This window comes from Bombus huntii, chromosome 7 (genome assembly GCF_024542735.1).
Source record: "Bombus huntii isolate Logan2020A chromosome 7, iyBomHunt1.1, whole genome shotgun sequence".
NCBI lineage: Eukaryota > Metazoa > Arthropoda > Insecta > Hymenoptera > Apidae > Bombus > Bombus huntii.
Window position 1 is genome coordinate 3,923,143 of NC_066244.1, and position 26,984 is coordinate 3,950,126.

At 27.8% G+C, this 26,984-nt stretch overlaps 4 protein-coding genes across 11 annotated transcripts; 3 read left to right on the top strand and 1 right to left on the bottom strand.

Moving 5' to 3' along the window:
* The first annotated feature begins 259 nt into the window (after window positions 1-259).
* On the top strand, window positions 260-6,658 carry LOC126868088 (HAUS augmin-like complex subunit 3). Of its 2 annotated transcripts, none has more exons than XM_050623291.1 (10): window positions 260-549; window positions 1,458-1,676; window positions 1,982-2,168; window positions 2,726-2,946; window positions 3,023-3,151; window positions 3,238-3,577; window positions 3,644-3,870; window positions 3,942-4,110; window positions 4,189-5,431; window positions 6,026-6,658. In XM_050623291.1, the coding sequence occupies exons 1-9, from the start codon at window positions 260-262 to the stop codon at window positions 4,345-4,347; spliced, it is 1,941 nt and encodes a 646-aa protein (XP_050479248.1). In that variant the 3' UTR covers window positions 4,348-5,431; window positions 6,026-6,658. The 2 variants fall into 2 exon arrangements, with proteins under 2 accessions (XP_050479248.1, XP_050479249.1); XM_050623292.1 differs by lacking the exon at window positions 260-549 and adding an exon at window positions 857-1,357.
* LOC126868075 (thioester-containing protein 1 allele R1-like) lies at window positions 5,590-22,379 on the top strand. Of its 7 annotated transcripts, none has more exons than XM_050623248.1 (29): window positions 5,590-5,748; window positions 7,196-7,324; window positions 9,007-9,082; window positions 9,237-9,441; window positions 9,520-9,744; window positions 9,814-10,064; window positions 10,246-10,404; window positions 10,480-10,651; window positions 10,737-10,937; window positions 11,027-11,128; window positions 11,209-11,342; window positions 11,422-11,542; window positions 11,622-11,765; window positions 11,853-11,972; window positions 12,054-12,108; window positions 12,348-12,483; window positions 14,182-14,299; window positions 14,378-14,564; window positions 14,649-14,809; window positions 14,892-15,030; window positions 16,724-16,842; window positions 16,931-17,070; window positions 17,149-17,368; window positions 17,486-17,866; window positions 17,929-18,081; window positions 18,253-18,428; window positions 18,508-18,679; window positions 18,752-18,854; window positions 20,291-22,379. In XM_050623248.1, the coding sequence occupies exons 1-29, from the start codon at window positions 5,727-5,729 to the stop codon at window positions 20,491-20,493; spliced, it is 4,524 nt and encodes a 1,507-aa protein (XP_050479205.1). In that variant the 5' UTR covers window positions 5,590-5,726; the 3' UTR covers window positions 20,494-22,379. The 7 variants fall into 7 exon arrangements, with proteins under 7 accessions (XP_050479205.1, XP_050479204.1, XP_050479206.1 ...); XM_050623247.1 differs by lacking the exon at window positions 12,348-12,483 and adding an exon at window positions 12,904-13,126; XM_050623252.1 differs by lacking the exons at window positions 5,590-5,748; window positions 12,348-12,483 and adding exons at window positions 7,391-7,475; window positions 12,904-13,126 and having other exon boundaries at window positions 6,794-7,324.
* Window positions 22,063-24,886, top strand: LOC126868103 (NFU1 iron-sulfur cluster scaffold homolog, mitochondrial-like). Its single transcript, XM_050623324.1, has 4 exons — window positions 22,063-22,477; window positions 22,669-23,090; window positions 23,752-23,855; window positions 24,600-24,886. Exons 1-4 carry the CDS (start codon window positions 22,398-22,400, stop codon window positions 24,819-24,821), a joined length of 828 nt encoding a protein of 275 aa, XP_050479281.1. The 5' UTR covers window positions 22,063-22,397; the 3' UTR covers window positions 24,822-24,886.
* On the bottom strand, window positions 24,876-26,787 carry LOC126868097 (guanine nucleotide-binding protein subunit beta-like protein). The gene is made up of 5 exons (XM_050623311.1): window positions 26,561-26,787; window positions 26,149-26,357; window positions 25,656-25,862; window positions 25,364-25,474; window positions 24,876-25,238 (listed from the first exon to the last, which is right to left on the bottom strand). The coding sequence occupies exons 1-5, from the start codon at window positions 26,667-26,669 to the stop codon at window positions 24,921-24,923; spliced, it is 954 nt and encodes a 317-aa protein (XP_050479268.1). The 5' UTR covers window positions 26,670-26,787; the 3' UTR covers window positions 24,876-24,920.
* Between the last annotated feature and the right edge of the window lie 197 nt (window positions 26,788-26,984).

Genomic DNA, 26,984 nt, shown 5'->3' on the forward strand with positions numbered 1-26,984 from the left:
TACATACATAGTACAAAATCTACAATGATATTGTTATGGATTTAGCGGTTATTTAAGATTTTATTTTACATGAATTGCTGTCTTGCTATTGCTATCCGAAAATTAAGTCGTATCTAGTAATGAAAAATCAATATGGAAGATCAACAAAGATGAGTAGAGTGTCTGTGTTTCTATTTAAGATATTCAGCATGCCAAACGTGCACAGAACAAGCACCTTCTTTTCTTCAATGTAGACGATTTTTCACGACTAAATTTTCGGATGATTTCTTCTATACCATCGGTATATAAGTATCAAGACCATATGTACAGTGTATGTATACGACTGTCCAGACTTGACATACATATAACCGTGTTCCTGATCGTGATCATGGACGTATCTGGTAAAGTTCTGTATGATAAAGTTCGAAATTTACGTTCGGAACTTTCGAACGTTGTTACACCAGAAATATTAGATAAAATTTGCGACAAACCTTCGCTACAACCATTTTTAAAATGGTTCTGCGAAAATGTAAATAATGTCAACGTTCTTTCAAACGAGGATGTTCAAATGTAAGTTACTTCGAATATTTTTAAGCCTTTTAATCCATTTAAAATCTACTAATTTCATTCGTATATATATGTGAATGAAAGTTAAAATTATGAATTTAGGTTTTAGAAACAAAATAAAATAATATAATATATACCATATTTTTGTACTTTGAAAATAAAATATTTTAAATATATAATGAATAGTTTACATTCTTTGTGAAAAATATTTTTCTCAAACCTTGATTTAGAAGATTTTCTTTGTTCATTTATGATATAATAAATATTGAAATTTTATTTACGTTACAATAACATAAAGTTTCATAATAGTGAGCGACTTGATCGGTATCTTTAATTTTTTCCATGCTGTTGTAATGTGTTGAAAGATGCTCTTTAAAAAGGGAAAATATCATTTAAAAAACTGCTGCGAACAATTATAAATACTTTTAATTTTAAACTAAAATTAAACCTAACTTAAATCTAACCCAAACTGAATATTGAATCTTGTCATTTGTATTTCGCGATTCGTTCACTAAATCTAAACCTAACTCTAACCCAAGGAGTACAAATAAGCTAGACACCGACAACAATGCAGGCGACTACGAAGTTTCATTTTTTCACTTGTTATTTTTTTGTTATTTGACTATTTTTTAAATAAATATTAAGCTTCCTTTTTAAGTGTTTATTGATTATATTTCCTTTCACTTAATTCGGGCTTATACAGATAGGATTAAGATTAGTTTTAACCTAAAATTAAAAGTACTTATAATTGTTTGCGACATTTTTTAAATTATAGTTTGGCTTTCTAAACAACCCCCTTCAACACATTATAGTATGAAAAAAATTGGAGATACTGACCAAATTGCTCACTATTACCAAAAACTTCTTTTTTAAGTTCAATTAAAAGTAAATTTCAATAATTTGTGTTTCAGAAAAAATAAACTCCAAGAAATGAATGAATGGGTAGAAGGTTCAGAATTAGATCATGCATTAGAGGAAAATACTAAAGATTATCCTGATTTATTGAAAATCATTTTTTTCGATGACACAAATATCGATGATTTGTTTGCAGAATATGAAATAGTGAAGAATTCATATAAGGAAGACAAAAGTTATATTTATACATTGCAAAATGGGATTCAAAATTTAAAGTAATATGATCATTATGTGTTTCTATTTATGTACATATATTACCTTAGATTAAATGTAAATTTAATTACATATTTAAACTCTTAACAGTATAATTGCTTTAATTTTATAAGTACTTAAGTTATAATTTTATTTTCTATTGTAATATATTTTCATAACTTGAAAAAGCATAATTAGCTTTTTACAACATTAAACACGGGACACTATTTTATAAAAAATAGCAACATATTGATTTAGGTCACTATGATTTTTAGCTCTGCACATACATAAGATTAATATTATTATATAAAGTAATACATTATTGCAGAAAATTAGAAATTGAATTAGATGAGACTATAGAAAAGGAAGAAGAATCTTTGGATAGAGAAAATATTAAAGCTAATAGAGCATATGAAGAATGTTCCATAATTATGAAAAAGTTCGATACTCAGAATCATCAATTTTTTGAAGAAGTTGAGTTCCTTGTGAACGTTTACGCAGACGCAGCCGAAAATGTGAGTAATTTGTAAAATATCTTCATAATTTATATTATGATAATATATATACAGGATGCATCTGAAAGTTATGTATAGTGTGAAACAAAGTAATTTATCAAATTTGATCTTGAAAATTATGCTTAAGGACAATTTTGTGGCCCATTTTTTTAAGAGATCTCCACCGATCCAAAGTTGTAGAATCACTTACCAAAGCCATGACAAATAATTTGGTTACACTCTGTATAAATGGATACGAGATGATTCCTAGTAAATGAAAGATAAGAAAAAAACAGAATATCTTAATTAGGAAATGCTATTTATATTTTTCATATGAGGATTATTACATAATGTTCCTTGTACTACCCAACTTCGAATAATTCATAATGGAACAGAATGAAATTTCAAATTCGATTTTCTCAAAAACTAATTGTAAGCCTCAACTAAAATTTTATTCAATACTTTTCCCTTATCTCTTTATAAGGAATTAACTCGTGTCTGTTTGTACATAACTTTCAGACGCATTCTGATATATATTAGTAATATATGTAATAATAATAATGATATTGTGTTTGTAGAAAGGAAGACCATTATTATGGACTCAAATGCCACTAAAACTTTTTACCAAAACTATAGAACTATATAATCATTACTTAGATGTTCATATAAAACGACAGTTTGGAAATGCATCTGAGGAAGAGCAAAAGACTGATTCTAATTATGTTTCCTTAATTAACAGTAATAAAGAAAAAACTATGGATAACGAAAAGTTATTGGAACTGACATTATGTAAAACAAAGTAATTAATATTGATAACTATTAATAAGTTGAATATCCTTTGTATTTATTGATTGAAAGAGATGCTTATTTTATAGCTTAACTAATGCGAAAATAGAAGAAATTCTAGCAAAAGTACAAGAGGAATCATACATTGCAATGTTGAATTATATAGAAGATATATATAATTTAGGAGATATGAAAGTACCCAAACATTCTGAATTAAGGTACTTGAAAGCTCTTTAAGTATAACTATTTTACTAAGCACATTATCTATTTTCTAATGAATATTACATTTATGAATCAAAATTAGAACAGAAATTTTAAAGGTAACTAGGAAAAGAGATTTTTTAGAAGAAAATATCACTTTGTTACAAGAACGTCAGTTAACAGAAGTAGTGCAACAATTCTCAGAATTGGAAATAACTAAGATCTTAAAACAGGATGCTCATACGAGACTTATACGAACAAAAAATCATTTAGAAAAACTTAGAAACTTACGGTTTCTTGCACGAGAACATGGTCATGTGCACACTGATTTATTACGAATGCTGATGGAAGTGCAATTTCAGTGTCTTAAAAATGTTTCTGAATTTGTAGCTGATGCTTACCACTATTTTACAACAGAATATTCACTATCATCTACAAGATGTGTAAGTCATTTATCAAAACAAAACAAATGCATTTTCAGTTTATAATGAAATTTCATTTATATGTAGGAGAGTATGCAGAAACTGCAAAACAAGTATTCTGCCATTGTATCTTCACCAAAAATACATAATTCATTTCACAAAATTTTTTTTTCGATGGTATGTAGTGACAATAGTACACATCAATTAAATTCTGCATTGCAAAAGTATAATGATCTCATAGATGAAAATAAAATTAAAAAAAAAAACCTATTGAAAACTTATTTAAATTCAAAAGTTGACAAATTAGAAATATTGTAAGTATTAATTTTTTACCAATATTTACCATTATAATGGGTACAATAAGTGTTAAATTGTTATAATTTAGGGAAAATGATATAAATTCGCAATATTTAAACGAAGTTGAGAAAGGACCGACACATACATATAAACCAATTTCTTATGATATTGAAATAAATCACAGCGAAGCACTCAATAATATACAAAAGATACAAAACGATTTGACAAAGATCAGAAATCAAATGAAAGAACGATTGGTAAATTGATAAATAATATATATTTGTTTTGTATATATATTATCTTATTTGTATAATATTTTAAATCTTTCATTGTAGAAGGCAGATACAAACTTCGAGCGAGAAAAGGCTATTCTTTGGCAACGATTTCTAATCGATCCTGATACATTAAGAAAAACATATAAACAATTGAAAACTGTGACAAAGAGATCTTGCTTCGATGATGCACTTAAAAAGGAATTAAATGATTCACTGTAATTTACTACTATTATAAATATAGCCATACAATAAATATTATAAATATTATAATGTATCATTAGAAAGATTTTGATAAATTAAGTTATATTAAATACACTGCCAGATAGATTTCAATAAAATGTTTCTAATGATATGCTAAAAATATTTAATTGTGAAGTGTATAATATTTAATCTTATTATCTAAAATTTATATAACTTGTGTATTAGTTTTTAATAAATGATAATATAATTTATAGAAACTAATGCAAATTGAAATGGAAATAAATAATTGAAATAAAAATCTACCAATAAATTTTTTTATTTATTATCATTCCCTATAAGATATATCAAATCGTTCGTATACAAGCATTGGAATCACTAATAACTGTACCTATGTATATATATTTATGATATCAAAGAGGAAATTAGAGTGCTCACGCTTATGGACCTATTTGTTCCCGGATTAGTGCTGCACCATACGGGCAAGTGCTGAGTTTAATCTACGTTAGCATATATAAGAACCTATAACATTGGGGATCTACCCTGTTTGATTGTACACTAGCATAGACAAGAACCAATCGTCAATTACTTTATTGTGCAAGAAAATGCTAAAAACGAATTCAAGGTAGCCATGTTTACAACACGTTTTGTAGATTCGGTAATGCCAAACTCGCGTAATTTTACTTCGACGTTTGTCTATGTTGACGATTGTACAAAGAATATTCAAAAAAAAAAAAAAAAAAATCGGATAGAAAAGTAGATATAAACTTTTCCGTAGAACCGTACAATTAAATAAGTTCTTGTATATGCTAGTATGCAATTAAACAGGGCAGATCTCCAACTTTAAATTTAAATACATAGGTTCTTGTACATGCTAATGTCAATTAAACTCAACACTTGGCTGCATGGTGCAGCACCTGTACTGTGAAACAAATAGAAGTACGAGTATGAATGATGGTATTAAAACATGTGATTTTTAAAATTTTTTATCCTAGAAACGAAATAACTTATTGGATAAACTTTACTTCAAGGGATCAAAAACTACTGACCGTTTTTACAATCTTGTAGTTTATGACGTGTAAAATTCGAAAATACAAGTTTTAAGGTGAGAAACTCACTGATTTAAGAGTTATGATTATGTAAAATTGACTTACATTTTTAGGGTATTTTACCAATTACTTTGACGCCATATTGGCTTCTATCTATGATTCGTTAAAATTAGTGAGTTACTGGCTGTAAATAAATGCACGTAGTTCGCGGCCATTTTGCGACGGGATTTTTAATCGTGAAGGTTGAATTAGATTTAGGTTATTCATTAATTCATTACTCTCAGACTACCGTGAGGCGGTCGGTTGCTAGTACAAACTAATTTTCGGTGAAGTTCAGTTCAATGCTCATCTATGCAGACCAATCAGATGATAGGTAAAAGAAATACAATATCAAAGTAACATCTAAGATATCTTACAATTCCTCAATTCTACATAGCCATAACTTTCGAATCACTGGATTTTTCGATTTAGGATTTGTATTTTCAATCAAAAAATTAATAATTTTTGGTCTCTTAAAATAAAGTTTAACCAATTTATTTATTAATCAAAACTATTTCATTTAATGACAAATACGGAAGTTATAAATTCGTACTATATACATACATATATTACTGCCAAATACAATCATATATATATATATATTGTTGAAGAGAGGAAGTTGCAGAGAAGAAGATAATGATCACCTTAATGCGAATATGACAAATGCACGCGAAGGTTGAGACTGCCCCTTATCTATTGCTTGATTTAACAAACATGTAAATACTTGTTACATTTTTTCTCTGTTATTGCTATGTATATTACATATGTAGATAGTAACACGTATGTATGCACATGTCAGGTTCATAATTCTGGAAAATTAGAAATGTATCCTTGATGGCTAATACATTTCTTATATTTTTAGTATCTTACATCAAACACCATGAAGAAAAGCTTCATTTTTTCTTAAAAATTAACTTTTTTTATTTGTGAATAAAATTTGTCCGTTTAGAAAATATGAATTGTGTAATTTCGTTCATATTAAACGTGACACACATTAAACTATGTCGCAAATTCATGTCAAGGTCAATAAATGAAGTCTAGTAAAAGTAGAGCAATATTGTATAAAAATCCATAAATAATTAGTAGCAAACAAATTTTCCACAATTAAATAAAAAAATATTGATATTACCATATATTATGTTCTCAAGTAATTTTAAGATTTCCATGAAATTAAAAGCTACAAAAAATTCATATAAATAATTCTAATAAATTTATGAAAATATTAAAATTATCTTATTTTCCTACTTAGTCTTTTTTCTGTTTACTAAATAATGTTTTATAAATGTATAAAATCTTAATCGAGGAAAGAATATATTAATATATTAATGTCATCTTATACAATTTTTGATTTGTTATTAACTGAGCTTCTCAAAAAACAAATTGATCAATTGTACTTTTTATACATATGTATATTTTTAGATTTTATTACTTATGTAGGTCCTAAAAAACAAACGATTCATTTACATAAACTTATTTATTGGAAGGAGGTGGCATATATAATAATAAATTCTAAAATAATTTTTAGAAAATAATGTTTTCAATGTCATCACTTTGTTCTATTTTTCGATTTATGGAGTTGATCAATGTAACTTCTGAACGGCTTAATTCAGGAAGAATAGCACGTACAATGATAAATTTCGAATAAAAGATCGTAACATCATCAATACGTAGCGTAGGATACATTTTTAGCTACTTGTGGTTTATTGAAAAATATAGTTCGCGATGATATTGAAGATATTGAAGTTGTGCAAACGGATAATCAGAGTCAGATTTTACAACAGTGATACTTCGGTGGCTGGCTTCTTACTCCCATAACGGTAAAAACGTGACAGATATATACAGGAGAAGTGAAGTAGCCAGAAGGAAGGGAAACCTGCACTTGCTCGCTTGCTTTCTTCGAACCATGATTGGTAATGCTTGTTAGTATTTGTCTAACTGTTGCATCGGAAGCTTTGCAACTTTGTTTTCTTCGATAGTTTCATTTTCCAAAAGGACCGTGATATCATATCATAACCAGAATAATATACTTGAAAATACAAGTAAAATAAATCCTTCGGCGAGGTGAGTCACTGTTCAGAATTGTTTTGTAAGATGACGCGATCCTAGCATAAATTATCCTTTCATTTATATATTATTAGTAAAAATTACGACATGTATTTTCTTCTTAAATAAATAAATTGTTAAAATTGTTAAAATGTATATTTTCCGAATTTGTGATCGAATTATAAAATCCGTATGAATTTATCAAGTAATAGAGTTTGGAGAATATATAAAATGTAAACTTCTGTCGTACTACTTTCTAATCAATAACTATGTACATAGATTCCGTTGGTCCATTTAGAAAAATAAGTAATGTTTGACAGATGTATTTTATTTAGAACGTAACTAATGTATCATAAAATAATCTAACACAAAACTGAAAAGATAATTGGAAGAAAATGATATGACTATAAATTTCAAAATATATATTTAAAATAACAACTATTTATATTTTCAAACGTATTAGATAAAAATTGAATAATATCTTCGAAACACAATTCAATTCCGAGATTTTTTTTTTAATGTTAAAAAATTCATTTTTTAAAATAATTTTACTAATTTTGTTAGATGAGGAAAAGAAATGAATTCTGTAATCAGAAAATGATATATTAAACCCAAGATATCAATTTAAGAATATTTATAATAGTAATATATGATATATTCATCGCTATTAATGACTATTACGAATGAGTATACGAAATTGTACAAAATTATATGCCAATAATATAATTATATATCATAAATTATATGTTATATTATAAATTGTATGTTTAAATATGTATGAACATAATATTATTAACAAGTATAGATTAGAGTAGAAGATTAGAAAGACAAATTTTTTGATATACAGAGTAATATGTAAAATATTATATAAATACTATAAGTATTACATTGATTTGTATACATATATTAGAATTATTATAATGTGATTTTATAAAATAAGGATCTATTCAATATAATTTATATAAGTAGCTTTTATTAAAATAAATGACTGAGCAATATGTTTATAAAAATTTTAAATGCATAAATTTCCAAAATTTATTTGCGTTAATCGTTGTATATTAAGTAAAACAAAACCATTTTTCTGAATATTTCAATGATAAAAGATTGAAGAGTACATTTTAATATTGACAAAATGAAATTCTTAGCTCTTGGGTTTTCCCATTGCTTTAGTCACATGATTGTGCTCACAAATCATTGTGCCATCATTAAAAAATACATAATTGCCAATGGAAAAACCAGTTTGACACTTTGAAGTGTCGATAATTACAAAATTATATAATAGAACGATCATCTTTTATATTTACAATCAAGATATACGATTTAAGATACAAGATATAAGATTTTTTCTCATAGTGAAAATAACTTTTATCTCTGTCATTGTACATATGTAGGTACTATATAATATACTAAATTTTGTTTATGTTATTTATATATGCTACTACATTTATGCACAGTGTGCTATTCAAGATTTACTTATTAGTAATTTTATTAATTTGTCAACGTTGTTTGTCATTTTATATTCTAACCTAAATTTCTTTTCATTTTACAGTGACTATAAAAATGGATTGGCAGTGGTTCAATATTGTTATTTTATTCTATTTAATACTAAATGTTACTGCAGAACAGTATGTATATATATATTTTAATTATACATTATTAGATATCTAATTGAAATAATAAATATGATAAACATATATTAAACATTGTATTATCAAATATTTTATATAATTAATTATCTAACATAGCTTAATAATCAAATTTTGTAATATATTTTTAAAGATACTATAGCATAATAGCTCCAAAGGTAATACGACCTGATTCAGAATATCATGTAGCTGTAAGTATTACTGGTGTATCAATACCATCAGTAATATACATTGAACTGTCTGGGTCATTTGACAATAATTCAAGAATAGGAGAAGTATTCAATATATCCCAAGTTACACATGTACAACCATACAGTACAAGAATTTTACGATTTGAAGTAAATGAATTCAAGTTTGTTAACTTCTCTGCATGTAAAGTATAATAATACATTTTTTAATTTCTTTTTAAATTTTAGATTGATGATATTATTCCTGGTAAATATGAATTAATTGCACGTGGTTTAACAGGAATAGAATTTTCACAGTCAAAGTCGATAGAATTTATTCCTAAAAGTTATTCAGTCTTTATTCAAACTGATAGAGCAATTTATAAACCGGGAAATAAAGTTATGTTTCGATGTATTTTGTTGGACTCCAGACTTAGGCCAACGCTTGAAAGATTAGTAAACATCTATATTGTAGTAAGTATTTTTAAATAAATACAGTGTATGTAACAAATAAGACAAATTTTTGAATTTACATTTTTATAGGATGGTAAAGGAAATAGAATTAAACAATGGAATCATCCATCTGTAACCCATGGAATTTTTAATGCAGAAATCGAATTGTCTGAGTACCCAGTTTTAGGTACCTGGAAAATTACAGCAAATATTGGTGATCAAACATTTGAAAAAGATTTTGAAGTTGCTGAATATGTATTACCTAATTTTGAAGTGATAATTGATGCTCCTAAACATTTTACATTTAAGGAATCAAAAATCACTGCAACAATCTATGCCAAGTAAGTGAATTCTAATAGTTAAGTAAACTTTCTGTAAGTTCCTAAAAGCATATTGCAAATTTTTTTAAATTGATTCCTATTCCACAATTGTAACAGCGTCATTGATGTTATTTAATGATGTCTTAGTATTCTCCTAAAAGATTTGACAAAAATTATTTATTTCAAAGTGCAAATCATTTAGGTATACTTATGGTAAGCCAGTGAAAGGAGAAGCAACTGTTACAGCATATCCTGATATATTTTCTGATGTTATCCAACCAATATACCAACAGCCTATACGAAAAGTAATTCCAATAAATGGGAAAATAGTTGTTGATTTTGACATTCATGATGAATTAAGGTATATATATATATCTTAAAAAACGTTATTAAATATTTTTTGAGAAAAGATATAATTTAATTTCAATTTTAATAGGCTTACTGATGAATATGAAAGACCAGTTATGCTTGATGTTACAGTAGAAGAATCTTTAACTGGTAGAAGACAGAATACTTCTGCACATATAACCTTACATAAACATAAATACACAATGGATTTGATAAAAACATCAGAATACTATAAACCAGGATTAAAGTATACAGCATTTGTATGTAGTCAAAATTACCCGTAACATTATAAATTTGAATTCTCTTTTAAATATTATAGATATAATATGAGAAAACTTCTTATAGATAAAGTTAACATATCATGATGGAACACCAGTGAGAGATAACAAAAATTTTGTTATGGTAAAATATGGGTATACTTACATTACTGATAATCAGTCCACATACACGAATATTACTGGTATGTTGGATGAAAATGGAATGGTAAAGTTGGATTTTTATCCACCAAAAACTAATGATAATATGTCATATCCTTTAAACATAGAGGTAAAATATTATAGTAGATACAAAACCACTGAAATTAATAATAGAAATAATGATTTAACAATAACCACCAAAAAAATGATTATAAATAGGCTCAATATTTAAACCTTCATGAATGGTTCCCATCAACAAACCAAGCTATGTCTCAGAATAATGAATATATACAAGCTGTTTTGAAAACTGAAAAACCTATGGTATGATCATCTTTATGTTATTTAAATTATTTTAAAAGTATGAAAATCATCATTAAAAGAATATGATATTCTTGTATAAGGTTAATCGAGATGTAGAAATTGAAGTAAATTCTACAGCTCTATTGAAATATATTAATTACGAGATATTTGGACGTGGCGATATATTGGATGCAGGTTCTATATATGTACAAAATAAACATACAACAAGTTTTAAGTAAATATTTTTTAATATCTAATTACGATGTAATCTATTTCGTTTATTATTTATCTACAAAGCGTGAAATATATTTTAGGTTCTTAGCAACATATGTCATGGCTCCTACTGCACATGTAATTATATATTATATAGGAAATGATGGAGAAATCATTGCAGATGCCTTAGATGTTGAACTAGAAGGACTACTTCAAAATTTTGTAAGTTAATTTGACGAATTAGTTATAATAAAAATTAGAATTGATAAATCTGAATCTGATATCTTAATTTCTATTAAAGGTTGATATTAAAATGGCATCTGAAGAAGTTGCACCAGGAGATGATATCAATTTAGTTATTACTTCAAAACCAAATTCATATGTTGGATTATTAGGTGTAGATCAAAGATCTATTCTTTTAAAATCTGGGAACGATATTTCATATGTACGTAGTATTATAAATAATTCTCATTAATTTAGGCTTTGTTATAATTATAAATAATACTTTAATATATATCTTAATTATTCGCAGGAACAAGTTTATAAAGAGTTGAAATCATATGATAATAATCATGAATCACCTTATGCAAACTCGGTTTTTGATCGATATTTATGGAATCCTGGTTCAGCTACAGCAAAAGATGTTTTCAGAGTAAATAAATAAATAATTTTATTTGGATGGATTTTTGATACTTTTTTATCAATATTAATATAAATATATATTGTTTGATAGGAAAGCGGTGCTATCATTATAACAAATGCCTATGTCCATGAAAATTTTCAAATTCGTAAGTAAAGTGCTTTCTATATGGCTTAAGTTTATTACTAATATCATTTTCTTATCTCTTACACGTGATACTAAATATTTTCTAATACCATAACATATTTAGTCAACAACATTTTATTCATTTGCAATGTAGAATGAGAAGGATGTTCTTAAATCTAATTTTTCATGTAATACTTACTATCAAATCTTTAGTTAATCAGATCACGTACTTATTACTTAACAAGGCTTATGTCTGTATAGTATACTACAGATCTGGTGTAGAGTTCGCCTTTCCAACAGCTGCTGGAAGTTTCAGTTCAATTGCATTGCCATCAGAGAAGACGAAAGTACGCAAGAATTTCCCTGAAACTTGGCTTTGGCAAACGCTTGATGCTGGGTAATGCCATTGAAAATTTTTATCCGCTGAGAACTTTTTTTTATCATCAAAACAACACTGATATAACTCATTAAGTAAATATAAATGTTTCTATGTGCTAACTATCTAAAAATACTTAATATATAATATCATCTTTTAAATTAATTTACTAATATTTGTTCAATAATGGCTTTATGTGATTTAGTGCTATGGTGATGGACTTATTACAATTCATATTTCATTCTCTGCAATGTAATCATCTATTCATATCCAAAAACATAAATCAGAGTATTATTATATAACTTAGAATATAAAAAATTAAGGTACTTTAAATGAAATATAATAAGAAATTAGATTAATTTCTACAATATCTTTATATTATTTTTTTTTTTATTCCCTTGGTTGTGCTGATATAATACAATATATAGAATTGGATTACAGAACAATCGGGAATACTGGAGGGTAGAATAACAGGCTCACCTCATGGGGCATCCACACTTCGACCAGACCTTGGTCCACCTGTTACGCACAAACTAGCAACAAGACCACCACTGGCAGGTCCTTATGCCTTCTCTCGCATCCCACCTCCTGTTTGGAATAAGCCCCGTGTATTCCTAATGCATGACATCTTAAACACCTGGCTTTTTACAAACTTTTCTGCAGGGTATTTATCTCATATACTTTCAGTTTATGAAGCTTTACGTACACGCTTTGTATACATTATTTTATAAATGACGTTCATGGGTCATGCTTTATTTTGTACAAGTTACTTTTATATAAATCAAAGCTGGAATATTTTGGGTATTCTTATGGTGAATCATCTAACTTTGTTACCTTAAATTATTTGTAAATTATTATGAAAAAAGCTGTATGATATTAAGAGGACATACAATATAATAATTAGTTTCTTTGCTATTTTGCTTTCTTATCAAGATATGAAGATTATTTTAAATTTCTATATATAATGTGCAACATTTGATTCTGCAATTTGAATGTTACATGGGAGTAAAATTCTGTGTCATTCGCACACATTTATTGACTATGAACATGTATTAAATTGTAATGGATAAAATTTTAAGCATTTTTATATTAAAAGTTATTCAGGGAATATTTCATTAATGTACTTACTTTAATAGTTTCTTAAAATACTCTTTCAAATTACTGGTTCAAATGTTACACATTTATATTTGAATCAATGTGACCTTTATATCTTAAAAAAAGATAAGATAACAAAAAATTTATTATTATATTTTACACCACTTTGATACTATATGACGTTTATTCGAAAGAGTTTTAATACAACATACAAGTAATTCCAAGTAATTTGGGATGACAGAATTAGGTGACTTACTCTGTTAACTCTGTATAATTGGCATACATAATCAGTAATAGCCAATAGATATCATTCATATCTGTATACTTTAAATTGCTTTAGATTGTATCATTCTTCAATTGTTTATTCTATCATATTTAACGAATTTTTATAAAATACATCTAGTACTGAATATTCTATAGACAGAACGTATTTATTTGAAGGAATAAGCCATATTAGGAAGAATTTTTTTATTAATTTTCCAGAAACATTAAATTTAATATTATATACAGATTTATTTTTTTAAAATAAATTTGTAAATTATTATTTATGTGTATAATTGAAGTATATTGATATAGTATTTCAAAATAAAATTAAAATGCAAATTAACTATAAATTGAAAATAGATATGAAGGAAAAAATGAGCTGAAAAGAAATGTACCAGATTCAATTACATCATGGGTGCTCACTGCATTTTCTGTAAATGATGTTCATGGATTAGGCCTTATGGAAGAGCCACGAAAGGTAATATAAAATGACTACATAAATAATTGCAAAATTTCCATAATATAAATATAAAAAGAAGAATTTATGTTTTTACAGTTAAAAGTTTTTAGACCATTTTTCATCTCTATGGAATTTCCTTACTCTGTGATTCGAGGAGAAATTGTTGCAATCCAAATTGTGGTGTTCAATTATATGAACAAAAATGTTGTAGCTGAGGTTCTGTTAACAAATGAGGGTCAGTTTGATTTTGCAGAAATGTCCAACGAAGTTCAGGATGTACCAAGTGAGATTAAAATTTTATTATTTCGAAATATTTTGTACAAACTATAGTATATAACATAAACATAACTTATGAAAAATTTTCTAGAATTAGAATTGTATCGTAAGAAAAAGGTAGAAGTGAAAGCTAATTCCGGAAGCAGCGTATCTTTTATGATTGTTCCTCGAGACTTGGGATACATTACGATTAAGGCAACTGCAAATAGTATATTAGCTGGAGATAGTGTTGAGCGTAAATTACTTGTTAAAGTAAAGTGTTTCTTTATAAAATTATTTTTTATCTTTCGCTAATTGAAAGTGAATTTGAACTTTTCTACTAATTTATGCACAGGCTGAAGGAGAAACTCAATATGTAAACAGGGCTACTTTCATAGATCTTAGAAGTACAACAAATACATCGATGAATATTACAATTGATATACCTAAAAATGCTGTACCAGGTTCAGAATATATTGAAATATCTGCAGTAGGTAATGTTCCACAATTATTGAAATTTTGATTAGTACCTTCGATACTCATGAAGGTGTGAAGGGTTTAGTAAAATTTCAAGTTTAGTCAAATATGATTCTACATGCAGAAATAAATCAAAAATATGGAATACAATTTTTTTATATGAGGCTTTTTTTCCGAGAAAATTGAGTTTGAAAATTTGTCAAGTATGCTTAAATTTAGTTAATTATCGACAAGGTATGAGTAAACAAGTTAGGAGGTTATTCTAAATGCGAAAATAAATGAAAAATGTAGAACAAGATTTTTTGTTTAAGACTTCATTTAAAAAAAAATAGGATATGAACATGTTAAAAATTCTTAGTTAAGAATTATCCTAATACACGTCTATGATAAAATTCTTAATTTATTTGTCTCGGAAACAAAGCGTCTTATGAACAAATTTTATTGCACATTTTCGACTTATTTTTACACATGAAATAACCTATTGATTATTTACATCTGTCAGTTCGAAATTAGCCATGTTCAAGTATACTTGATAAATTTTCAAAGTTGATTTTCTCAGAAACAAAGTGTTATATAAAAAAAATTTTATTTCATATTTTCAATTTATATTTTCACGTAGAATCACCCTGTATCTAATTGTACCATTTGAGGTGATACACGCAATTATCTCCCAAACTGTTCGTTATGCAAAAAGATATTTCTAGTTAAACTTACTTTATTTTGTGGGGGACATGTTATGATCTTTTTTATCAAATCGTATCTAGATGGACATGCCTTCTAGATTTCAAAGTGATATTTATTATTTTAAATGGATTTGTATATTTTTGTTCAGATAAGTGTGTAGCCTGTTCCGTGACTAATTCATTGACCTATAATGTGTTGGTGGAACAAAATCATTCAAGGTCTTTTATAGCCTTTCAAAACTTACCTTCATTTAACATTTAGAAATTGTCCCTTATCATCTGTATTCGAAATGATAACCAGGAACATCAATGCATTGGTTTATTCTATTCTTAGAAGATAGTTGCACCCTCTCTAATGTTTTAGAAAAAATTTGTTGGCAGTTATTCTTTATATGATTTTTCATATTATCAGGGGTAATGAGTTCTTCCCGACAAACTTGATCTTTTATGAAACACCGCAACAAAAAAGATTATAAGTATCAAATCCGGAGACGTTGGTGGAAAGGGCATCCTGCTTCTTTTTCCTATCCAACGACCGGTAAACATATTGTTCAAGAAGCGATCGTAAATTGCGAATCGAACTGCATCGAAACGAAGAACGCATACTGCTAGTCACAATAGTACTGATTCCTTCGAAATAATTGTAACATAAATTCCAGTAAATAAAATCTTGAGAATGTTTAACAAAGATAAGTTTTGAACGGTAAAAAATGAGCTTGAATGACCTTGGAACAACAACACATAGAACGGTGATTTTGTCATAAAATGGGCAATACGCCGATTCGAATAATATATATAGTTCCATTAAAAAAAGCAAAGACTACTTTGAAATCTGGAAGGCATGTCCACCTAGATAAGATTTGTGACCATCACAAGATGTTTCCTTCGAAATAAAGTAAATTTAATTTGAAACATTTTTTAGTATAACAAATAGTTTGAAAGATAATTGCGTGTATCACTGCAAATGGGTCACTCTATATATACGTACATGTATAATTTGATATTAAATTATATATCTTTTTATCAGGCGATATTTTGGGTCCAAGTATTATGAATTTGGCAAATTTAATTAAATTGCCATCTGGTTGTGGAGAACAGAATATGTTAAATTTTGTTCCAAATATAATGATATTAAATTATCTCAAAGTAAGTAGATGTATAATATATACGTAATAATATATCATTAGAGAAATAGTGTAATCGCAAATATATTTGTATTGAAATTTCTTTATAGAATACAAATCAATTAACACATGCAGTAGAAAGCAAAGCTCTTCGATATATGGAAATAGGCTATCAAAGAGAATTAACTTACAGACATAATGATGGATCATTCAGTGCATTTGGCATGTCAGATAGTAATGGAAGTACATGGTATACAAATATTGAATTGTTATGTTACATTCACTAATACTGTAACATTTTGTATTATACTTACATTTTATCTGCTAGGCTTACTGCCTTTGTGGCAAAAGCTTTCAAACAAGCTGCTGCATACATCCCAATTGAAGACAGAATAATAGATGAAGCTTTACAATGGTTATCAAATAATCAAGCTCCTAACGGAAGTTTTCCTGAAGTAGGAAGAATTAGTCATCGAGACATGCAAGGTGGAGCTGCAAAAGGTCTTGCATTAACAGCATTTACTCTTATTACTTTTCTTGAAAATTCAGTAAGTACAATAATTTATTGAATAATTGTGAAAAAAATGAAATATTAATTTTTGAAAATACAATAGTTGAGTACATAAAATACATATTCTTCACCTTTATAATATTCTGTATTATAGGACTCTAACGGAAAATATAGAAACACTATAAATAAAGGAATTGATTACATTGTTCGTAATATGAATGATCTAAATGATACTTATGCTTTGAGTATATGTACATATGCTTTAAACTTAGCAAAACATCCATATGAGACTGCAGCATTTAATTTGCTAGAATCTAAAGCCATGACAAAAGAAGATATTAAATGGTGGAGCAAACCTATACCAGCAAACGATAAAAATCCGTGGTATCATTCTTTACCACGATCTGTCGATGTTGAAATGACGTCCTATACTTTGTTAACTTATATAAGGCGTAATTTAGTCGCTGATTCTATACCCATAATGAAATGGCTTGTAAAACAAAGAAATGCTGAAGGTGGTTTTGCATCCACACAGGTAAATATTAAAGTGTAAATTAGAAGAGTGTAGCAAATGTACATACTATTAACAACTCTTAGGATACCGTAATTGGAATACAAGCCTTGGCGAAGTTAGGTGAAAAATTAGTAACGAAAACTAATGTCATTTCTATAATATTCCTGTACGAAGGAGGTGGACAAAGTCAAATGAATATAAATCCTAACAATTCCATGATACTTCAAAAACAAATGGTAAATTCAAACTGCATTTAATATAGTGTAATAACTAATCACCTTAAGAAAAATAATTACAAGGACATGATAAAACAAAAAAAAAAAGAATCTTATAAACATAATGTTAAAATTGAGAAATGTATTCTACGTGTAAGTAGTACACGATTCTAATATTTATTATTTTCTAAGCTTCCAAAGAAGACACGGTTGATTGGTATAACAGCCACCGGAAATGGATTTGCTTTAGTTCAAATTACATACAAATATAATCTAAATGTAACTGGAGCATGGCCACTGTTTACTTTGGATCCTCAAGTAGATAAAAATTCCAATGCTAATCATTTGCAACTTTCAATTTGTTCTGGGTATATTTATCTCTCTGATATTCTATAAATATTATTTAATATTATTATTATATATTTAATGCAACATGTTTATTATTAGATTCGTTCCGACTAAGGAAGCAAACGAAAGTAATATGGTTGTGATGGAAGTCAGTTTACCTTCTGGTTTTACAGTAGATAAGGAATCATTACCTAGTCTTGAAGTGTCACAAAATGTAAAACGAGTAGAAACCAAGAACGGAGATACGGTCGTAATATTATACTTTGATGAGGTATAGAACAAAATATGTATTTATATTTTTAAACAATCTGAGATTAATTTTAAACCAAATAATATCTTACAGATGAGCAGGCAAGAATACTGCCCTACAGTGTCCGCATTCAGGACACATAAAGTGGCAAAACAGAAACCAGTACCAGTTACTATATATGATTATTACGATTCATGTAAGTTAATAATAATAATATGCAATAATAAAATATTATTTTATAATTCATTATTAACATGTTGATTGCTCAAAGAACAAAGTACTAATGTTACTTATTTTAGCACAATACATTTTTCTACATGCTATAATATACTAGGTTGACCCAAAAGTCTCTTTCATTTTATAAAGATATAATAGATCCAGAATATTTTTTGTTTTATATTATTTTATTGAATTATGTATGATCCATTTTGTTCCAATAGAAAAAAATTTCATGAAATAAAAAATGTTGTGCATCTATTATTTCGTTATAAAACGAAAGAAACTTTTGGAAGAACCTGATAAAATTAATTAAAACGTTTTATGGTTCTATTAGTACTTTATATGATCAACTTGTCGATTTGTAACGCGATTATGAATTTTGACGAAATTTTTTTTTTATTTTTATTACTTTTTATTTTTATTACTTTATTTAATTTTTATTTTATTTTATTTTTATTAGTATTTAAAATAATTTTTATTTTAATTACTTTATTGTTGCATGCATATAACGGGTAAGGTAATAAAAACCTATGATCGGACACTAATGTCCATAGTTAAACTTCATTTGATGATGAACAATGAACGGAAATAAAATATAACGGGGTTTGAGTTTAGGAGTCGATTGATTCAACAAAAGTTGTCTTTGATTTATGAATCGATTTAAAAAATATCATTTTGGATTAGAGTTAGCGGTCACCTTCCAGCGGTCGGAAAAATATAAATAAATCAATCGATATTACAGCAAGAACACCTATAGTGTCAACAAAGATTAATATTTTAAAGATTTATCTTTAATGCATAAGACAGCGTAAGCTATACAATATTTTGTACCTCATATTTTTCTACTTAAAAATATCCCAAAAGTAAACAATAAATTCTAAATTCGAGAAATTATATAATAGGTTAAGAGTAAAATAGTAAAAGAGTAAAATTTTAAATATGCATGACTTTCGAACCAATTTATTGTTACACTCAAAACTGTTATATTTCAACTCTATTTATCGAGTAATATCAAATTGGTATTTCATTTTCTTCAAGATCATTAGAGTCCGATCGTTTGTTCTTATTATTTTTCTTGTTATATGCACGTCACAATAAGGTAGTTAAAAAAGATTTCGTAAAAATCCACGAGGCCGTAATACATCAACAAGTTCACACTTCTTGCATTATTATTATTACAGTTATATTAAAAATATTACAAATCTTAAGAATATATGACTGCTTCTTTAATTTAAATACTTCAACCAATTCCATCATTTCTGAACTCTAGTGATCCTCATGGCAGTCAATATATTAAGTGATATTATTTCATATCATAAATAAGTTAATATATTCTTTTTAATTTCAATTTTCTAATTTTATTATATGATATAATTTATGAATCTCAATCTATTAATAATTTTCTATGATTAGCAAGAAGAGCAAGAGTATTTTATGAGCCACGTAAAGCCACACTTTGTGATATATGCGAGGATGAAGATTGTGAGGATTTATGTGTATTGCAACCTGGTAAACAAAAGGATTCTCCGCAATCTGCTGCTTCACATTTATCAACTTGTACATATCTCCACTTGCTTTTTACTTCATTTTACATTACATACTTTGGATATTTGTAACTCTATAGCTTCTTAACAAAATTTTACATAACCTTTTTATGAAATACAATGAGGAAGTTTTGTATAAATAATAATTTACAACCAAAGTACTTACATTATATAGAAGAACCAAGTTCTTTTAATATTGAAGTATTGTAATCTATTTAAATGATTATTATTTAAATCTTAAGTAACATAATCTTGAATTGCTTAAAATTAATGTTCACTTCTTATATATATAACTTATAAGAACTTATTATATATATAATTTTATTTTAAATAATATACTAAACACAATTTAAAATATCGCACTTTATTCAATCAATTGTTCACACATTTTTGTTGTATTCTAATATTTTTTATATTAGATTAAATATACCTTATTGTTATTGATAATAATGTAATTATTTTAATAAACTAAAGAAAATTATATTTCTAAATAATTATATAATTTAATATAATATAATACTACCTTACATTAGGGCTTCAAAAATTATTAACTTTTTTTGCAATCCTGTAGTTTTAGAAAATACAAGTTTTACAATGAGGGATTATTGAGTTATGAAACTTCGCGCGCAGTTGAAGGAAAGCAAAGAGAAATTAGTTCGCGCAAACAACAAAGACGGGTACCAACTATGTGTAAAAAAAAAAAAGAAACCAGTTTCTAATCTCTTAACTATTTACAGAAGTTTAGCGGAATTCCAGACAATCCTAGCTGTGTGTCGCGATGCATGATTGAGCGCGAAGAGAAAAAAGCTTGTTTGAGGTGTGTGAGTACGTACGTGTATGTCAAAGATCGGAACGGATCGGGAGAAGTTCGAACAGGTTCGCGCGGGATTTCGATATACCCGTATTGCTCGGACTTCAGAAAGTTTCGAAGTTTCGGAATACCGAAACTCAATTTGGTTATCAGCTACAGACTTATGTATCAGCACGAGCGAGCGGGCCGTCTATCTTTTTGTCAGTTCGACGAAAGCTTAAATATTTGAATCACGTTTAGCAGCTTTTAGCTTTTGACTTAATAATAATAATAAAGACACCCATAAAAACATTGATATACACTTTATACCTATATAAACTTATATAAACTTTATAGTCCTCTTAAGCGAGAACTGCGAAGGAAAAAGGACCCTTCTCATCAGATAGCGATGATTTCAATTCTTACTTATTTTCGATAGAAGTCCACGCCTTATTCCGCGCACTCCGGAGTTTAATACTTTAGTGTTTTAAGGCGTTTGTCTTTTTCCGCAAACTTTACTTTCTAAACTGGGACAGCTCGTGCCATCCAAAGGACATTATTAAATTAGGGATATTATTAGACTAGAACATTATTAACCGGCACGAACGCAACACTCAAAATGGAAATGGGGGAAGAAGACATCGCCCACTAGCAAATAATTCGACGAATTGCCAGCTCCACGATCCAGTTCGAGAGTTCCAGTTCGATTCCAAATCCGAGTCGTATTCAGTTGTGAAAAATCAACATGGAAGACAAGAAGGTTATAGTTCTGCGCATGCGTGGCATGTTATAAATGTCTCAGACAGAGATAATTCCATGTTGATTTTTTACGATTAGACACGACTCAACTTTCGGATGGTTCTCCTTAGCGAATGTCGAGACTTGTTTATATGATCGTGGCCAGCCTTGTATTGTATACAATGATTTGTACTGTATTTGTTATTAGATTTACATAACCTTAAAGCATTAAAAGACCTAGTTGTCACTTAAAAATTGTATATGAACATTAATAAAATATTGTCGATTGTTGGCGCCACATCTGTTAATATGTACAATAATAACGTGAAATTGCGCAAACAATAAAAATAATCCATACATTAATAAGCGAAAGCAAGCACGAAGACAAGAAATAATGATAGAAACTAACCGCAGATCTCTATAATGAAAAGTAATTAACGAAACAATAATGGATAAAATTTTAAGAAACACGTTACCTATTAGTCGACAATTATTACGTACGTCTTCAACAACATATCAATATTCGAAGTAAGCCATCAAACTTTATTCTTAATTTGTGAAAAATTTTAAATATAAATGACAAATAAATAAATATAAATATAAAAACTTTAATGACTTGCGCAATTACATTATTTATTAATTTGTTTTACTATTTATAATATAAGATTATTTATGTGATATATTATTACATATTAAATTATTTATTGTTAATGTTGCAGAATTTTTAAAGATTGTGTTGCATGTATATATACAAAATACAATAATGTTGTATTAAGATCAAATCTACCTCCTGTTAAAAAACCATTTAATATTATACAAAATCGTACAATGTTTATACAAACTCAAGACACACCAAATCCAAATAGTTTAAAATTTATACCTGGAGTTAAAGTGTTAGAAACAGGTCAAACTAAGGATTTTCCTAATGCTACAGATGCATATTGTTCACCGCTTGCAAAAATGTTATTCCGTATTGATGGTGTAAAGTCTGTATTTTTTGGTCCTGATTTTATTACAATATCAAAAGCTGATGAAGATGTTGAGTGGAAATTATTGAAACCAGAAATATTTGCTGTCATAATGGATTTTTTTGCAACTGGCTTACCTATATTAACCGATGAACAGCCTGCAACAGATACCCGTGAGATTCCTTTTTATTTGTCAATTTTCATACAAAATCGTTTATATAGTGTGACTAAATAATCTATATATTTGTAACTTAATAGATATTTTATGTATTTCTCAATTTAGTGGTATGTATACAGAGTGTTAATTAATAACTTTCATTTGAAACATTTTCTAAATAATTGGTATATAAATGTAACATATAAACAGATTTTTTTATTGCTTTAATATGGTTATATATATATATATAGTAAAATATAGTAAAATATATAGTAAAATATGGTAATATATATCAAACACTTTCTCTTTAAATTTTGTAAGCTTACTTAGAGATCATTCTTTATTTTATAACTAAAAGACCAAACATTTTTGTTCAAATGTAATGAAAGAACAGGCGCAGACAAACTCAAAATATTATTTTCAAGTGACCTGAAGATAATACATAGTTATAAAAGAAAAGATTTAATTGAAACAGACATGTTTTGGAATAGATGGATTATAAATTTGCCTGAAATATCTCACAAAATTACCGTCATAAAGTCAAACAACTTTTATCTGAAACATTTTTTCTCCTTCCTGATATTTACAAAACTAATCACGTGTAGATATTTAAGACATACTGTATGTTGAAAAACAAAAATATTTCTATATGATTAACAATACTTTATTTATTATAGAAATTAGTGAGGATGATAGTGAAATAGTACAAATGATAAAAGAATTATTGGATACTCGAATACGACCGACAGTACAGGAAGATGGAGGTGATATTGTATTTATGGTGTGTAATAATTTATTCCTATTTTGTTGAATAGTTAATACATGAAAAACGATAAATATAAATCAGGAGTCGAAAATAATAATTATTTTAAACATTTCTTGGAAAAAAGTCATAGAAATTAATCTTTATTTAAATGGAGGCCAGTTATCAATAAATCTCAAAGTAATTTCTTAAAAAATTAAATGATTAAAATTTATTTTGATTATCAGTATAATTAAGAATTTTTAGTTAAGAGTATTAACTGTTATATCATAACTGTTAAAATTTGTCTTACAATAGTTGTGATATCTGATATAAATATAAAATTAGATTTTTAACAATTTTTAACTTTTTTGTACATTTTAACTATAAAATACTTCACAATCCATATGAAATGATCTCTATAAATTAAAAAGAGATTCAATTTCATTTCTAAATTAAAAGATATGACACATTTATATACAGCTATTGTTAAAATTATATCTTTTCATAAGTTAAAGTTAGCTGTCCTGGCATAGAACTACATAAGTACCTGATGTTCATGAACGTAAAATTACATCATTTTGTAAAGTAATTTGAAAGTATAAAATAACAATAATTTGTATTTTAGAACAAATTTTTATATTTATAATATAAATATAATATGATATAAATCTGCAATAGTAACTTTAGTTCACTCCTTTTTAAGTAGCTTTTAATTATAGGGAATAAAGAAATTATGAATTGTGAAACTAGCTATATCTCCAGTATTATATCTGGTTATAGGGCTTCGAAGAAGGCATAGTGAAATTGAAAATGCAAGGTTCCTGCACAAGCTGTCCAAGTTCCGTGATCACTTTAAAAAATGGAGTTCAAAATATGATGCAATTTTATATTCCAGAAGTGCTTGGAGTAGTGCAGGTGGAGGATGAAACTGATCAAATCGCAAAAAAAGAATTTGAGAAGTTTGAAGAAAAGATTAAAAACTCTAAACCTAATGAAAAGTAGACTTTTAATCATTGTTTTGTAAGAGCATTGTATATGTATAAATAAATTAAACACTTGTTCCTTTTTTTTCTGCTTTTATTTTATTCCAGTCTAAAGTCTTTAACGGCTAGATACAGAAACTTGCCAAACACGGATAGTATTGTCTGAGTAGCCGGCAAAAAGGGTTTGTCCATCAGTAGACCACGCTAAAGATAGACAATGAGGTGGCTCTGCTTTACTCGTTGCAGACACTACCTCTGGTTTTAATTCTTCAACCATTTCTTTGGTTTCAAGATCCCATATCTTGATCCAAGGTCCAAATGCAGCGCACAGCCAGTAACGATTAGGGCTGAAGCACAAAGCTGTGATAATGTCGTTATGATCTAAGGTGTGGAGATGTTTTCCGTCATTCAGATCCCATAACATAGCCTTACAGTCCTGCAAATAAAAAAACAATTTTTAACTGATATCTAAAAAGATTCTTATATAACTAGAAGTTTAAACATTTTGCAAGAATATGCATCATACTAAGATGACATTACTTATATTTTTCTAATATATACCTTGCCGCCTGAAGCACAAAGCGATCCATCAGGGGAGACAGTAACTGTATTAAGATATCCAGTGTGTCCACTGTGATTGATCTTCAGTCTACAATTTGTTAAGTTCCATACCTGCAAATTATTATACAACTAGTGAAAAACAAAAATAATCAACACTTTATTAAATAGTTTACAACTTCGAAAATCAGTCCCATATCCGCTTACACTCACAAATATCATGTTCAATAAAAGTATATACATCATGTTATTATGATTAAAATAAATATTAGTATTTTATATAGCTTTAACATACCTTGACCAATTTGTCCCAGCCTGCAGAAACAATGATGGGATTGGAATGATTTGGAGAGAAACGTACACAGCTAACCCAGTCCGTATGTCCATCATCTTGAATAGTATACTTGCACTCAGCCAAAGTATTCCACAGTTTAATTGTCTTGTCTCGAGAACCAGAAACAATTTGACGATTGTCCACGGAGAAGGCGACGCTTAAAACATCCTGTTAACACAGTTATTTAATTTATACAATTGATTACTTGCTGGCAACATAAATTTGTGTATCAAATGTGGTCAGTACTTACAATACTATATACTTAATTGCCCACCTCTTCTATTTATTAAATATAAAAAAATATATAAAAAAAAGCTTCAGTATATTTCCCAGAGACTCACGTAGTTACATCTTCTGCCAATGGCATTCAATATAAAAAAAAAAATTGAAAAAAAAAAGCTTCCATGTATCTCGTGAAGAGCGACGACCATAGATCAGAAGGAAAATTTCACACCTTGGTATGGTCCTCGAATCGTCGTGTCGTACGACCTGCGGCCAAGTCCCAAAGTCGAAGAGTTTTGTCCCATGAACCAGATAGAGCATAATTACCATCTGACGATAACACTACATCACTAATAAAGTGAGAGTGACCATACAAACGCTTCTGAGGAATACCATAATTGGCTTCGTCACGTGTCAGCTTCCATACGATTAAAGTTTTATCTACAAACAAAATGCATAAATTTTTACACATATTTTGCGTATGTTAAATTACCTGCTCCCTTGAAATTAACAAAATATAAATGGATAAAATACTTTGAGAAGCTGTACGAATGTAGATGAACATATATATATATACAATAGAAATGCAAATAAATAGTAGTAATAATGCTAGACAACGTGTAAACCGCTACGTGGCTACTTACCACGTGAAGAAGACAGTATCATATCCGGATATTTTGGATTTGTCGCGATTTGGGTAACCCATCCATTGTGTCCCCGAAGTGTCCCTCTTAATTGAAGAGTTTCAGTCATTTTTTGATTATTTTAAGATATCTTACGTTATGGATTGAAATAGATTCCGATCCACGACCCACATTCAACAAAGCGTCGAACGAAAAGAACGACAACCCTCCTCTTTTCGAATGTGTATATTGTCACAATTTATATATTTTGTAGATATGCAACTCACGTGCTTAAAATGTAAACCTAAAGCTATATTCTAAGTATGCCACTCAAGGTCTAAAGGAGCGTTCAGACGATAAATATTATTGTCAATTTAAGGTTTTCAACATTATCATACGTAAGAGACTCTTTAGACGATTAATGTTATTGTCAATATTTAAGGTT

Coding starts and splice junctions, on each gene's coding strand:
- LOC126868088 (XM_050623291.1), top strand. CDS start 260: ATGATTTCTTCTATACCATCGGTATATAAGTATCAAGACCATATGTAC. Junction 550..1,457: donor TCAAACGAGGATGTTCAAAT/GTAAGTTACTTC, acceptor TTTGTGTTTCAG/AAAAAATAAACTCCAAGAAA. Junction 3,152..3,237: donor CCCAAACATTCTGAATTAAG/GTACTTGAAAGC, acceptor AATCAAAATTAG/AACAGAAATTTTAAAGGTAA.
- LOC126868103 (XM_050623324.1), top strand. CDS start 22,398: ATGGATAAAATTTTAAGAAACACGTTACCTATTAGTCGACAATTATTA. Junction 22,478..22,668: donor ACAACATATCAATATTCGAA/GTAAGCCATCAA, acceptor TTAATGTTGCAG/AATTTTTAAAGATTGTGTTG. Junction 23,091..23,751: donor ACAGCCTGCAACAGATACCC/GTGAGATTCCTT, acceptor TATTTATTATAG/AAATTAGTGAGGATGATAGT.
- LOC126868097 (XM_050623311.1), bottom strand. CDS start 26,669: ATGACTGAAACTCTTCAATTAAGAGGGACACTTCGGGGACACAATGGA. Junction 26,358..26,560: donor GATACTGTCTTCTTCACGTG/GTAAGTAGCCAC, acceptor TTTTGTTTGTAG/ATAAAACTTTAATCGTATGG. Junction 25,863..26,148: donor GATTCGAGGACCATACCAAG/GTGTGAAATTTT, acceptor CTGTGTTAACAG/GATGTTTTAAGCGTCGCCTT.
- LOC126868075 (XM_050623247.1), top strand. CDS start 5,727: ATGCAGACCAATCAGATGATAG. Junction 13,127..14,181: donor TTTACAAACTTTTCTGCAGG/GTATTTATCTCA, acceptor AATTGAAAATAG/ATATGAAGGAAAAAATGAGC. Junction 16,843..16,930: donor TGATATTAAATTATCTCAAA/GTAAGTAGATGT, acceptor ATTTCTTTATAG/AATACAAATCAATTAACACA.